Source organism: Marmota monax, unplaced genomic scaffold (genome assembly GCF_021218885.2).
Source record: "Marmota monax isolate L192 unplaced genomic scaffold, Marmota_monax_Labrador192_F-V1.1 WCK01_AAM20220418_F8-fsc00006, whole genome shotgun sequence".
In the NCBI taxonomy this organism is placed as follows: Eukaryota; Metazoa; Chordata; class Mammalia; order Rodentia; family Sciuridae; genus Marmota; species Marmota monax.
The window spans coordinates 15,938,033-15,953,742 of NW_026693712.1; the positions used below are offsets into that span (position 1 = coordinate 15,938,033).

Here is a 15,710-nt window from a genome sequence, read left to right on the forward strand (position 1 = left end):
AATGTTGAGTCCTCCAATCCATGAACACAGTATGTCTCTCCATTTATTTAGATCTTTATTCATTAACACTTTGTAATATATATACATCCTCTGCATGTTTAATTAGATTTATACTTCAGCATTTCATTCTTGAAGTTAGTGACTACAAAGAGTACAGTTTCCAACTTTGGTTTCCATGTGTTTATGGCTAGGTTATAGAAATACAACTGATTGCTAGAGATGTGTTTATCTTATATTGTTTCCTTACTGAACTCACTACTAATTCTAGGAGGATTTTTGTGGACTTCTTGGGATTTTCTACACAATCATGTTATCTGTAAACCAGGGCAGTTTCCAATCTGTATGCCTTTTATTTTCTCTTGTCCTACTCTAGCAGCTAGGATTTCCAGGACTGTGATGAATAAGAGTGGTGAAACGAACAGAACACCCTTGTCTTATCTCCAGTTTTAGGGGGAAGTATTCAGTCTTTTTCACCTTAAGTATGAAGCTAGGAGTAAACATGGCTTCTGCCCTTGGCCAGGTGACAAAGAGTAACCTCTCTGAATATAAAATTTAATGAACATAGGTCTCAGAGTAAGGAGAAACTGTATTATTTCTGCCTACTTAGTGTCCACCCATCCCCCTCATAGAGCAATGCTTTTTCTCTCAGGGGAAGCCAACAGTGGACAAGTGTGTAAAGACTGGTCACTTATCTACCCCATCCTCTGGACCAAGAATGTCATTCAATAAAATTCAAACATAGGACTTTAGAATTCTTTTATAAAAGCTCACTTTACACTATACTTACAGATCAGGAATCCATGAACAAGGGCCTATGATACAAATCCAGCCTGCTATCTGTTTTTGTAAATAAAGTTTTATTGAAACACAGTCATACCGTTCATTTATATATTATGGTTGCTTCTGAACTACTACAGCAAAGTTAAGCAGCTGCAACATGGCCCACCAGGCTGAAAATACTTCCTATTCGGCCTGTTGCAGGAAAATTTTATTTGACCCCAGTTCTTAAAATAGCATGTAAGCCTGCAATAGTGAGGAAACATCTCACCACTACATGGAAAAAAAAAACATTTTGGAATGTGAAGCCGCAAAGAAAAAGAAACAACTCCAAATATTATGTAAATCAGACTCAGATGGGCCAGAAACTATTATACCCCAGATTTTTCATTTATGTAATCCAATAAACCCAGATTTTTCTCCGGCCAGTTTGAATTGGGTCTCTTTCATTTGAATCGAAAGGATTCCAATTTGCTACATAGGTAAAATCCGTAATACTCAATGTAGGGCTACAACCCTAGTTCCTTCCTCTGGCATATGTCCATTAATAACATATAAGATATTCAACATTTCTTTAGACTAGAATGTGACTGGGTGCTAAAAACTGTGATTTATGTAACAATTAACAAAAATGTTGTGAAATCAACTGATTCAGGGTTCATTTCGGGTTTTCTTTTCCAACCAGCCATTCTAAGGCTTTTGCTGAACAATGTGAGAACAAAAAAAGAACAAAAACCAAAATTACTCCCACCTCCAAAGAAAAAGAAAAAGCCTCTCAACACTGAATAATCTGTCACAGGACAAATGAGATAGAAGCATAAAAACAGAAGACAGGTGTCCCCATTAACATCTCCCTGAAATAAGGGAATTGCTCTAAGACCAACAAGAGAAAGAGCAAGTTAGAGAAAGCCAAAACTCCCAGGGGACAGATTTAACTAATTTGAGAAATAGTGATTAAAACTGGAGCTGCTAATTGTCTACTGGGCAAACATCTCCAGTAATGTTCACTGGAGGCCCTAGCACTGGGAGGCAAAATCACGCCTAGTGTTTATCACGCAGTCAATCATTCGTGTGTATTCCTCATCTCTCCTCAGGAAACACATAGAGGTATGGTTTTCAATGCAAGCTCTATGTTCCTGGGAGGACATAATTTTATATCATCTTTAGACACAGAATTATTCTGTGTTTAAACTTGTTTTTAATGTGTACGATCTGGAGCAAGGAGATGCTTCTTTCTATACTACACTTTCCATCTACAGAGGCCAGATGCCAATCTATAGGAAAACTGAAGTGGTTAATAAGAGACCAATTACACACAGACAAAGAAGAAATGTCAAGGGCAGGGAGGGCTGCAAGAGGCTGAAAATGGAGTTGGTGAAGTAGTTTCAGAACTTCAGCCTGGTGAGGGTGAGGAATAATAGTGGGATTTTTTTTTTTTTATGGCCACCAAAAGTAACATGTTATGGCAGAACTGTTCGTCCTGGGTATTTCCTTTATTATAAGTTTTAAGAATCGTTCAAGAGAGTCAGAGCTAGACATGGTGGTACATACCTGTAATCCCAGTGGCTCAGGAGACTGTGGCAGGGATCACAAGTTCAAAGCTAGCCTCAGCAACTTAGTGAGACCCTAAGCAAACTCAGCAAGACACTATCTCTAAATAAAATACAAAATAGGGCAGGGGATGTGGCTCAGTGGTGGAGTGCCCTGAATTCAATCCCCAGTAATGAAGAGAGAGAGAGAGAGAGAGAGAGAGAGAGAGAGAGAGAGAGAGAGAGAGAGAGAGAGAGAGAAAGAGAAAGTATTGTAAAAATTAGTTGAGTAAGAATCCTTGGAAGGCAATTGGACAGTTTATTACAGATGAAAAACCAAACATATCTAGAGACAGACATGGGTTTGAATTCCAGCTGTGCCACTATGGTGGAGACTGCCAATACCCACAGCATCTTTCCCTCCTTCTTCCTTGAAGTTGTGTTGGGTACTGGCAGGGCTGGTAGGTGCCTATGTGCAGTCTGGATTTCTCATTCTCCTCTGCAGACAGCTGTGGTCAAATCATTACGTTTTGAATAATGGAATTGAGATTTCTGCTTCTGGGTCCTTCAAAATACTTGCCCTGGAGATGTGTTTGGTTTGGGGTTTGTTTTATGTGTCTGTGTTTGGGTTTTGGTTGGTTGTTTTGAATCCAGGTCTCAGTATGTTGGGCAGGCTAGTCTTGAACTCACGGGCTCAAGCGGTTCTCCTGCTCAGCCTCCCAAGCAGCCAGAACTAGAGGCATGAGACAACAACGTCCAGCTGCCCTGGGTGCTTTCATCCACATTTTCTGGTTGGAAAATGGCACTAACTAGAGCAAGCTGGGAAGCCATAGGTTGACAGAAGGATAGTACAAGGGATGAGCAACCCACCTCTGCTCTCAGAAACAAATACACTTCTTTCTTCCTTAAGCTACGACACTTTGGAGTCTCTCTACTATATAGCAAACCAGCCTGTAGCTGACTAACATAGCCAATTACTATCTGTGCAACTTGGTGCAAGTTATTTAACTCTCTAAACCTCAGTTTCTTCATCTATAAAATGAAATCGTAACACTTCTTTCTTAAGGCACTGAAGAGAAATAAATGGATTAAGAGATATAATCTACCCAATCTTGTGCCTAACACATTTTAAAAAGTGCTCAAAAGATGCTAGCAGGGGCTGGGTTGTGGCTTAGCAGTAGAGCACTTGCCTAGCATGTGCGAGGCCCTAGGTTTGATTCTCAGCTCCACATAAAAAAATAAATAAATGTATTGTGTCCAACTACAACTAAAAAATAAATATTAAAAAAAAGGATGCTAGCAAAGATGAGGGCTTTCAAGAACCTACTTTCAAAGGCCTCTAACATCAAGCAATGATTGTGCCTACAAAGCCCTAACGGTAGAAATGTGTATCTGCTTTTGAGAGCATTTTTATGGGAAAAACATAATTACAGAAAAACATAATTATCTTATATTTTAGTCCAGGAAAGAATTAAGATTAAACAATGTTTCATTATGGTTTAGACAACTGTGCCTAGATCTTTAAATAGTTCTTTAAACCTTGGTCTATATTATTATAATAAATGATATGCAAACTCTATTTATTCATGTTTAGTTGATCAAACTGAGACCAAGGTTTATAAAGAACATAGTTAAGTAGGAAGGTACCTGCAGCTATGTTGCCAAAGCCCCTCACCAGGGCAGGCCGAGAGAGACACACACAAAGGAACAAAGATGGTCTGTACTGGTCACCCAGTGTGGCACACCAAGCCCACGGCCTGCTTTTTCCTTGCATACATTTCTCCACTTGAACAGTGCTTCTGTGAGTGTTAATTACTGGCCCCTCTGGCCCTGTAGGGTCTTTCTGTCTTTTATTGGTGAGACATGGCTAGACTATACTCTTAGGATTTTTGTAAACTTGAAATTAGCTGGACACTGAAGTTGAGAACCTTAGCATCAAGATAAGAGGACTGTTCTGGGACTTGCCTGGAGCTCTTATGTGGGTTTATGTCACAAGATGCATAACAACCACAAGATGAAATCACCCAGCTGAGGCCAGCATCTGTGAAATGGCAGCACAGACCAAAACACCAGTCTTAACTCCCTCCACCTACCCAGAAAACATCCCAATGTTTATGATGGAATATGAGTTTCTATGGCAAAGGGACAAGGCAATGGAAGATGCTGTATAACCTGTTCACACTTTTATGATCATTTATCCCATTAAAATGGGTTTGAATAAGGTTTTGCATCCTACTTCAATAAGGCAATAAACATTTAGTGAGCCAGACTGGGCTGTGCCTCCTTTAAGAGACCTGGGTTCATTATACCTGCCTCTGCAAAGGGGGAGCCTTGGGGTAACACCATGCAGAACTTCTACCTTGGGACGGAAAGGCCAAAATTCAAGAACTACATACACATAGAAGCAATAGCAAAATCCACAAAAAATTACCCTAGGAATAAAAAACTACCTGTGGTACCTTGGCTTCAAACACTCAGAGCTTTAGAGCAACAGCAAAAAAATCACTGAACTAAGGAAGCAACAAACAACTCAGGATCTTTATTCTTGCTCTGCTTCCCTGAATTGTTACTTACAGGTTCCCGGCCATCCATGGCTTCCATCCAGAGCCTCCGGTCCTCTTCTGACAAAGCCTGCATGGTGATAACCCCTGGCCTGTGGAGAAAGGAGGGACACAGACATGAACCAGTGCCACATGGAGATTGGCAAAGGTAAACCTTAAAAAAATACCCACTCTCCAGAGTGAGAGGCTACTGAGGCCAACAAAACAAAGAGAGGCACAGCACTCAAATTTTCTAAGACACCTTCCAGTGCATAAAGCAAAGCCGCCTTCCCAAATCCCTTTCAGTAAGCCCTCCTCCCTAAGAAAGGCAGAAGAAACAAGAGATATTGGTAAGGGACACGGGAGTAACAAGATTCCTTTAGAGCTCCTTCCTTGCTTGGAACCCTGCTCATTTCTCTTCTTCAGAATGTTCAACAGAGTACTTTACTCACAGGATAAATGCAATAAGTATTTACTGAAGTGAATGGAGTCACTGGACTCAGGGAAAAAGGGGAAAATGTCCAAGCTGGAGGTCTCTTGATCTCCTAATATCTAGTCCATTGCTTCTAAGTTGCTTTGACATGAAGAAGTTTAATGTAGTCAATCAGCTTGTAATTAAGATTATATTAAGTGTACGTAGATTTTAATGAATACTTACCATATCTGGGGTTAAGTGCTTTATGGACATTAGCTCTTTCCACTCTGTCACTGAAAACTGCTTGCTGTTTACAACTGAGCACAAGCATCCAGAAAGGACACACACAAAATCAATTGGCATTACGAATGGTACTCCACGAGAAAGAGGACTATGTCATAAATATGACCTCAGAAGGAGCTCAATTGCTGAGTAAGGTAGGAGCCCTTTATTTAGGGTCACAGAGAGATCCCGGACTGTCCATAACCATTTTCCCTCCAAATGCTTATGTATTTTTCTGTAGGAGCAATTCAAACTATCCATCAGGTTCTCAAAGAGGAATCAGGTACAGTGTCACACGCCTGTAATCCCAGAGACTTAGAAGGCTGAAACAGGAGGATTACAAGCTCAAGGCCAGCCTCAGCAACTTAGCAAGACCCTGTCTCAAAATTAAGAATTAAAAAAAAAGGGGGTAGGAGTGTGGCTCAGTGGTAAAGCATCTCTGAGTTCGATCCCCAGTTTTTTAAAAAAAAAATCTCAAAGAGTACTGCAAACCTTAAAAAAGTTAAGAGTTGCTGATTTTAACCCTCTCAGACTTAAGTCTGAGAAAGCCTGAAAGGCAGGAAGAGATCTACTGAATGAGAACTAAGTCCAACTGCCATCTGAGTCCACAAATTCTGTTGAGAACCCCAAGCAATTCAGTACTAAAAACCCGTGAGGCTGGGCCCCCAAACACACAAGCCTGTTCATTCCAACCTTCCTAGAATCTCTGCTCCTGGTTGATGTCCACAGTTGCAATAAATAGGACAGACCTGTTTTTGTTTAGCATATTTTAAATATTATATCTCCATCTTTTCATTAATCACCCCTCCACTTCCCCTGAGAAAAAAGTTTTCAAAGATGTGAGCATGTAAGGTTTTGGGCTGTGAGGAGCATGGGAAGGGTGGGTGAGCACATGTGCCTGGGTACATGAGCATATGGGGGTGGGGGGGTGAGGTTGTGGGAGAGTGTGTAGGGGTGAGAGAGGGTGAGTGGATGGGTGGAGGGTGGGTGTATTGAGGATGGGAAGACAGTGATTCCTGAGAGATGGTCATTCCTCTGAAGGCCATACTGGGTGCTGGCACCAACTAACACAAAGATGACTGCAGAGATGGAACAACCCCTCTCACCACAAGTACCTACAAGGGCTCTCCCTTAACTTCTCAGAAATTCTCATTCTCAGATCCAAATGCCCATGTCCCACTATCAACCAATTAGTGTACCAGATTCCCTGAGTGTATACAGACTGTGCTGGCATCCAGGGCTCGACAAAACAGACCATCTGTCATGGGGACACAGTGGATTGATTCTCCCCTTTCACCTTTCAAAAAGTCAAGTGCACTGAATTCATTTACTAGTTCTAGAAGTTTTCTGGTGGAACTTTAAGGATCTTCTAGGTATAGAATCATATTAACAGCAAATAGTGCCAATTTGAGTTCTTCTTTTCCTATGTGTATCCCTTTAATTTTTTTCATCTAATTGCTCTGGCCAGTGTTTCAAGAACTATGTTAAATAGAAGTGGTGAAAGTGGGCATCCCTGTTTGTTCCAGTTTTTAGACATGAATTGGGGTGAATATACTGTATTACAACCAGAGATATGAAAAATTGTGCTCTATATGTGTAATAAGAATTGTAATGCAATATATATATATATATATATATATATAGGAATGCATTATAATTTAAAAAGAATATATATATATATATACACATATATATATATATATATATATATATATATATATATATATATATACACATACATACATACACACACACACACACATATATATATATATCAAGCGCAAATACTTGGAAGCTGATGGCTTTGAAGCTATGGTCTACTGCAGAACTCTCAAGTCCCTGAACATGGATCTTTGAATGTTACTCAAGGTCTTATCCCTGTACTGCCTGCTTCTGAACTGGGTAATCCATTAAAATGGAGATTCCCAGCCTAACCCCACCCTATTGAATGTGGACTTCTGGGCTGGGCCTGGGAACATTGGATTTTAACCCCAGGTGATCCTGGTTAAATTTGAGGTCCAAGCTTGGGCTGCCCACTCCACTCGACTCATTTCCTTCCTGGTCACCCCACACTGGAGAGCAAAGACACCCTCCTCTCTACACTGAGGTCACGGAGTCAACACATCTCCAGTTCATTTCCTGTTAGGAAACAGTTTGAGCACAAGAGATGCCTAAATACCAAGATCTCAGGGGCCTCGCAGATGTCATATCAACTTCATGGCACACAGTGAGAAATTTCCACCCTGAGCCACAAAGAGGAAGTTCAAACAAACTCTGAGGCTGTAAAGGGTGGGTCACTTGGCCTAGGTGACCAGGAAAGTCAACAGGATTTGTTTTCATCTCAAGAAGATATATCAAAATACAAGTTCTTTTCCACATGTGATCTTGTTCGCTTCTGGAGGGTGAAGGGAGAGTATGGCGTGGAGTAGATGATAGATGGTGAATAAAGTGCATTCAACACACTCCGTTTTAATCCTATCACCCCAAGTTCAGATACTTTTTTCTCAGTCTCCAGAATGTACATCTGGAAATAGTACTATCGTTTCTAGTACTTACTATGATTGAAACCCCTATTACACAAATCTCCTAATTAATGTGAATTTCCTAGAAACAAGGTTAAAAAATAAACACTCTATTTGGGAACCAAACAATGATTTCTTTCCATTTTTATGTTCCCTATGCCCCTATGAACCACCACCCCCCAAAACAAAACAAAACCCTCAATGTCCCTTCGGAGCAGCACATTTTCACACCTTTTCTTACAGGTTTTCAATTTAGTTCATGTTTAAAATCCATGTGGGCCAGGTGCAGTGACATCTGCCTGTCATCCCAGGAGGCTGAGGCAGGAAGATCACAAGTTCAAGGTCAGCCTCAAAAATTTAGTGAGACCCTGTCTCAAAATTTGAAAAAAATAAAGAGGACTAGGGATGTGTTTCAGTGGTAAAACAACCCTGGTTTAAATTTTAAATTCCAATAAATAAATAAATAAGAATGTGAGTTTTCATAGCAAAAATGAGATGGGGGAGGTGGGGGAGGGGAAAGATGTGCAATGAGAAAGGGAAATACAAAACAATGAAAGAGAAATGGATAAATGATCAAGTTCTTTCTAAGCTCCATGAAGAAATGTGATCCTATTAGATGCCTTAAAAAAAGAACAGTAACAGTCCAGTACTATGTGCCAGCTGCTGTGTGGGCACTCCACATAAATTCATTTATTTAGACTTCAAAGCTATGTCATACAGTAAATATATTTTCATTATCCCACTTATCAGATGAGAAAGCCAAGGCTCAGAAAGGTTCAATACCTTTTCCATAATTACAGAGCTATCAAGTTACAAAGCCTTGTGCATGACTCCCGTGGCAAATGCAAAGGTATCAGAGCCACAGAGCACTTAAGCTGACCACCCAAGTCTGCAGGGTCAAAACAAAAAAGCACTCTTGCAAACACCTCAGTGTGCTCCTGCCCAGGAATCCATGGGATTGAATGATAAAGGGCTATGTAAACCTAAAGTGCTTTTTAAATATGAGACCTTGCATTATCACCTAAGGCAAACAGTCAATTTCCAAACAAGAATCCAAGAGTACCAGTGTGGCTGGGGCTTGCTTTCTCTAGCAGCAGTTCTCCACCTTCTTTTCTACCTTAAAACATTCAAGAGAATGAAAAGGCAACTAAGTTGGTTTTTAAGACCACGAAAAGCACTAATCATAAAGAAAAAAACAGGTAAGTTCACCAAAATGAAGAACCTGTATTCATCAAAAGCTAGTAGAATGAAAAGGTAAACCAGAGAGAGAAAAAATATTTGTGATATATACATATCTCCAACAAGACTCTCATCCAAAATAAATACCTACAAATAAATAAGGGGATGGGGTGCAACTGAACAACCCAATCCAATAAAAGACTTAAAAGGCACTCTATAAAAAAGAACATCCAAATTGCAAATAAGAATAAGAAATAGGACCCAAAATGATTACTCATTAGAGGAATGTAATTAAAACCACAGCGAGATATAACAAACACCCTCCTGAATTGATAGCACTAACAAGGCCACTGATACCAAATAGTAGCAAGGATGACGAACAACTGAGACTCTCATATACACTGCTCATACAACAGATAAGTTGATAAAACCACTTGGGCACTATCTTCTAGAACTAAACAGACACCTGCCATATGACATAGCAATTCTATCTCTACACAGATCATCAAAAGAAACAAGTGCCCACATCCACCAAAGGCACATTCAAGAATGCTTGTAATTTCTTTCCTAGTAGCCCCAAATAGCAACAATAAAAGTATCAATAGATAAGAAAACATAGAAAAGGTTGTAAATTAAAGCAATAAAACACTATAGGACAACTATAAAGGACCCACTACTGCTAAATGTGAGATGAATGAATCTCAGACATAATTAGGGAAAATAAACACAAAATACAACAAACTATATGATTCCCCGTTATGTAATGTTCAAACTCTTGCAATATACCTCCACACAACAGAAGTCAGAAGAGTGATTCTTTTTAAGAAAGGGGTATGGGAAATGTCTGGGAAAGGGCACACAGGAAGCTTTCGAGGTAATAGAAATGTTCTGTATGTTGATCAGGAGGTTACATCAATGTGTATGCACATGCCTGCAGATGTGTGCCCATAATTATTAAAATACAGACTGAAGAGGGGCTGGGGATATAGCTCAGTTGGTAGAGTGCTTGCCTCACACGCACAAGGCCCTGGGTTCAACCCCAGCAGCACAAAAGAAAAATAATAATACAGACTTAAGATCTGTTCACTTTACTGTGACTACACCTCAATTAAAAAACTGCTTTTTAAACACCCGAGAGCTATGACTTCTCACCAATAAAAACCTCACTAGTAAGCCTGACTCAATGGCTTCCTAGTTGAGTGGCCCTGGTAGACAAGCAACAGCTCTGCTCTCTGCCACTCAAACGACCTGCATTTTTAAGAAAAGCAGCATAGAGAAGTGCAACTACTTGTCTGCCAGGGTTACCAGGGTTACACTTCAGGGCATGCTGTGAAAGTTAAATGAGAAGTGTATCAGGCATTTCAAAGTGTCAGGCCCAAAGAAAATACTCCCAAAATTAGTGGTTCTCACAGGGGAAAATAGGGGAGGATGGCAGGTATGGAGTAGTGTCAAAATTAAGGCTGGAGAAGGGTAAGTGTGTATATCTCTAAGAAGGGAATAAGATATCCCGCAGGCGCTGACACACAGGACGCCACCATCAGCACACTCACACACAGCCCTGAAAAGCACGCCTCTACCACAAAGCACCCGGCTAGGGCTGAAGGAACATAGCAGCTGACATCATGGCCATTTCCTCTTTCCTCCTGAGTGAAGCATCAAAGTGGTCCTTTAAAAACTAATGCCTGGTAGCTGATGAAGACAGAAGGGATCTCTAGCAAATTCTAGAAAATCTGCCAAGAAGCTCCCTCCCTTCTTTTCACTATGAATCTGCCCTTGTTTAGTGCTGTAGCTGGATTAGCATGAGAAGCAGGAACGAGGATCTGCAGTTTTCTCTAGGCTGACACGCTCACACTCCGAGAACAAGGCAGAAAATGGTTCTCCATCTATCACAGAGCACCTTGTTGCCCACCAGCCTATTTCCTCCAAGGCTGCCCCCCAAAAAGAGTTTGTGGAAAGCAATACATCATTTAACAACTTGTCCAGGATCCTGGGACCACTGATGTCAGTTCATGGCCTCCTCAACAGCGCTGATTCCAGGGTTCCTCGACAGCTTTCCTAATCTTATTCCTGAATCTGAGTCAACAATTGTGATCTCAGTGGTTTGGCAATTTACCCACTTCCTATTGGACAAGGAAATGCTAGAACTAACTCCACCCCACTGAAACAAACATGATCAGAATCTAACAGTACTTTCTAAATCAATCTCCAAAGATCTGGGGTTTTCTCATTTGTAAAACTAAATCTTCAGTTGACCAGAGTTCATTCCCTAATTTCCATCCACACTACTATAAACTATAAGGGCCAAGGTCAGAGGATAAGAAGGACCACAGCACTCACAGAAATACACATTTTCACAGCCTGTGTGCACAACCTGTCCCACTGTGCTCATGTAGGATGACAGGCAAATGAGGGCATGGGGAATGGACCTGCCATCCACTGATAAAAAGTGCTTTACAACTTCCAGAGCAGGAAAACCAGTGCCTAGCAGTTCCTGGCCAAGGGCAAGAGTTCAAGGTTCAGTAGATCTTCATTTATACAGATATGACCAAAGCTGTTGCGAATAATCTTGGAGAATGACAACCTTTGCATTCTGTTTATGACATTACAGACTCAAATGTCTACAAAGAGCAGAAAAGTAGCAAAATAAGAGAATATGTGTAGGAAATTTTATATCTTCCCAAGGAAAATAGGCTCAGTCTCATTTTCCTTAAAATCTGTAGGATTCTGCTTTTGTATAGAGACACAGGAACAATGCCTCTATGGGGAAAACAAGAATACAAGGGCAAGTCCCAGAGGGAGCTCTCACCTATCACCATATGCCAGGTAAAGTGGGTGGGGTCAGAGAGATAGAGAAGAGAAAAACCAGGAGTTACAAATTGTGCCCCCCACACCATACCTAAGATTTATCTACTACTTTTCATGTACCAAGCACCATGCTAGGGACTTCACTTAAATTATCCCTTATTTATCACAATAATTATAGGAAGTACTATCATTGTGCCTTTTTTTGAAAGTGAAAAATAAATGGCTCTCCGAGAAATCACTTGCTATTTAGTGTTATATTGCTATTAAACACCAGCATCTGAACTTGAACCCAGGTATGTCTGACTCTGAAGCAAAATCCATTCCTTTTATACTATACTGCCGCCATGTGTGTGCTACTTATACACCCCAGGAGCCTGGAGGACCAGCTATTCAAGGAGAGGAACCCCCTCCCACACACCCTAAGAAATAGTTAGAAACAGCTTCTAATCCACTATTTAGAAATGATTTCATCCTGATGAATGAGTAAATCATAACCTATTAAAGTCAACAGTACTGACCTCTTAGAAGAAAGGTCCTATACTAATTAGGATCATTTCAATAACAACAGTGTAAAAAGTAAACATTCCCAATCACATCAGATAAGTTCTTATATGTTTTAGAGACTGAAGTTATAAAACACCAGAAAATGTAGACAAAGAAATCTTTAGCACAACTGCATGGCCCTTAAATATAAAAGATGTTGATTGAATACTTGTTATGTGCCAGCTACAATACAGGCACCAGGGACATAGAAGTAAACAAAGGTTAACACACTTCACCAGGAGAAAGCATTATTAATTGATGGAATGAAGTGAGACTCACAGAGAATGCAAATATCCCTTACCATTTATTAATAACAAACTAAGAAAATATATCTTCTGGTTTATCCCTACCCCATTTTTACCATTCTATTTCACAATGAGCAGAAATGAACATAAGCGGAATTTACTGGTTGAGTACTTCCTTCTTTGAATTTATATAATAGCGAAATTTTAGTGTAGATCCCCCCTCACCTCATTTTTGCTATGTGTAAAAGCAAACAGTCTATATTTAGAAACTGGTAAATAAATGGGTACAGTCAATCATTAAAGCTCCAAATTTCACTCTGCAGATTAAAAAGGAGAAACATGATTGCCCCAGTCACCTTCCTATCAAATCCATTAACCACCATATCCCCTTTGTTCTTAAATCAGAGCAAACACTCTCATTTAATTAGAAACAAAAAAATAATGACAAGTTCTAACTTAAATACATGAATTCTAAAGATTTCAAAAGCTGCTCTGCTATTTTACAAAAGAGCCAAGAGGCAATTCAGAAAGTACAATATCTCCCCAACTCATGTCATGGAAGTCAGAGCAGTATAACACCCTCAGAGGAAGGAAAAAGCCATTTCCTGCCTGAAATGTCAATGGCATTGAGACCAGCACTCCAATCCAACCAGCAGGAAGGCAAAATCAAATATTATTTCAAACAAGGGGTGAGAAGGGGAGGGAGGGGAATTTTGAAACCAGGAAAAATGGATTCATCTGTTGCACAAGATAAAGGTACGCTGCACCAAGAGAGAGAAGTCCAACCGCCCAGCACACAGGACAGTGGAATCACACATGGACTGTCTTCACCATCTTCAGATAAGCTGTCCCTGAAGCCAAGAGCCTTGTACTTTAGTTCAGAAAACAGCTAAAAGGCAATGTTTAAACAGAAGCCTAACTAAGAATATGGGCTTTTTGCAGGAAAGTGGGTATGAATGATCCAGGAGAATGGGTGGGAGGAAGGAATTTCTAGACAAAGAATGAGTCACTTAGAATACCTTTCCCTTAAGGAGTAACAGTCACATGATGATCACTTCTACAGATCACACACACACACACACACACACACACACACATACTCCATTGACTCCTAATTGTCAATGTATAAAGGACAGCTAATTTTCAACCGAACTATCCTTACCAATATATATACAAAACTGCCATCTAGAGGCTGAATACAGTCATGCAGCTATTACATAAGATGATTCTTTCTGGAAAACATACAAAAACACAGTTACAAAGACACAAACTAGTGTGTGCACACATATCACATACCCCAGAAGTCAGAATTTCTTTAATTAAAATGAGAATGGCTTCTTTTTGAGATCATAAATTGTAGGGGGCATAAAACTTCATCTTTTTGTAAGAAATGTGTATAAATATAAAATTATTGTTTAAATAGTTTGAAAATAGAATCTTTCTCTAGCAATCTCTTTCCATGTATACCTTTGATGCACCTGTATTTACTCTCAGCTTACAGATGAACTGAGAAGTCATATACTATAGGACAAAAAGCAGGCTTACTTTGGATTAGGCAGAGGGGAGTGAAGGGAGAGGAAGGAACGTGGGGGTAGGAAGGAAAATAGAATGAATCAGACATTATTGCCTATATACATATATGATTACACAACCGGTGTGATTCTACATCATGTACAACCAGAAGAATGAGAAGTTATACTCCATTCATGAATGATGTGTCAAAATGCATTCTACTATCATGTAGAACTGATGAGAACAAATTTTAAAAGAAAAGAAAAGCAGGCTCATAGAAACACCTCCCAGAACTAAGGTTTGCCAAAATAACAATAAAGTACCAGAATTTATAGAATAGGAAAAAAAAAGGCACAACCTTTTCAGACACTGGACATCTACTGAACAGCCCTGCAAGACGGGTGCCATTAACCTCATCTTTAGATGCAGTTCAACCACTCACCAGGAGTCATGCAGCTAATAAGGGACAGATGCTGAATTCAAACTTGGGGCTGTTTGGATCTTTCATCTGCAATATGCAGCCTGCTCTGAAACTTACTTGACATGAGGGAGCTGACTGACTGGAGAGATCAAGTCAATTTTTCAGTTTTTCCATAAAACTCTAGTCTCCACTATTCTGACTTTAACCAATCCTCCACTTTCCTGTTTTCCCTCCTACATATACACAAATGAAAATTATGTGTATATATATTAAAGTTTTAGTTTGAGGAGCAATTAATTCGATTAAGTTCCTCTAGTTGTTTCACCAAAGTTTTAAAGGAAAAAAAAATAGTGTATCTCAATATTGCTTCACCGGAAGACAAAATTGAACCACCACAGGCACGCAGTACTGTATTAAAAGCTTCCCCTAAGACAATATTTAGAACTGAGCACAGGTATATGAAATACACACCTAATTTACCACCCAACCAGTACAAAGAAAAGGCCATTACCATGCAAATACAGGGGACATGGTGGATAGAAGGAGACAGAGGTGACAATGGCTATGCTAGACTGGGACTGGCTCAGTGGAACACTGACTCCTCTTTCTTACACATAGAAAACTTGCAAAAGAAGGAAGACTTCAAATTAGTATGAAAAAAAAAAAAACAGATGAGGCTTTTAAGATAGACAGACCAATAGATTCCTTGTGCTTCAGAAAATGTAATATCCCGACTGTCAGTAGAGTCTCTGGCATGCAGTTATGCTTAATAATATGAGACAGGGAAGGAGGAAATGGATTTGGGATACCCAATCAGGCTATTATTCTCAGCAAGAGTGCAATCGTTAAGGCCCCTGATTTGTTGCATTTTCCAACAGCATTCCAGGCCTCCGGGTTTATGTCAGTATTTATCCTGAGTTGCTTGAATACGTACATGTGT

General features: G+C 39.9%; 1 protein-coding gene across 7 annotated transcripts in view; it reads right to left on the minus strand.

The window, feature by feature from the left end:
• Positions 1 to 15,710, minus strand: part of Arhgap26 (Rho GTPase activating protein 26) — a 411,097-nt gene that overhangs the window by 250,374 nt on the left and 145,013 nt on the right. For all 7 annotated transcript variants that reach the window (XM_046460145.2, XM_058584255.1, XM_058584256.1 and 4 more), the window contains one exon: positions 4,881 to 4,959. In XM_046460145.2, coding sequence (XP_046316101.1) covers positions 4,881 to 4,959 — 79 coding nt within the window. The remainder of the gene's footprint in view (positions 1 to 4,880; positions 4,960 to 15,710) is intronic.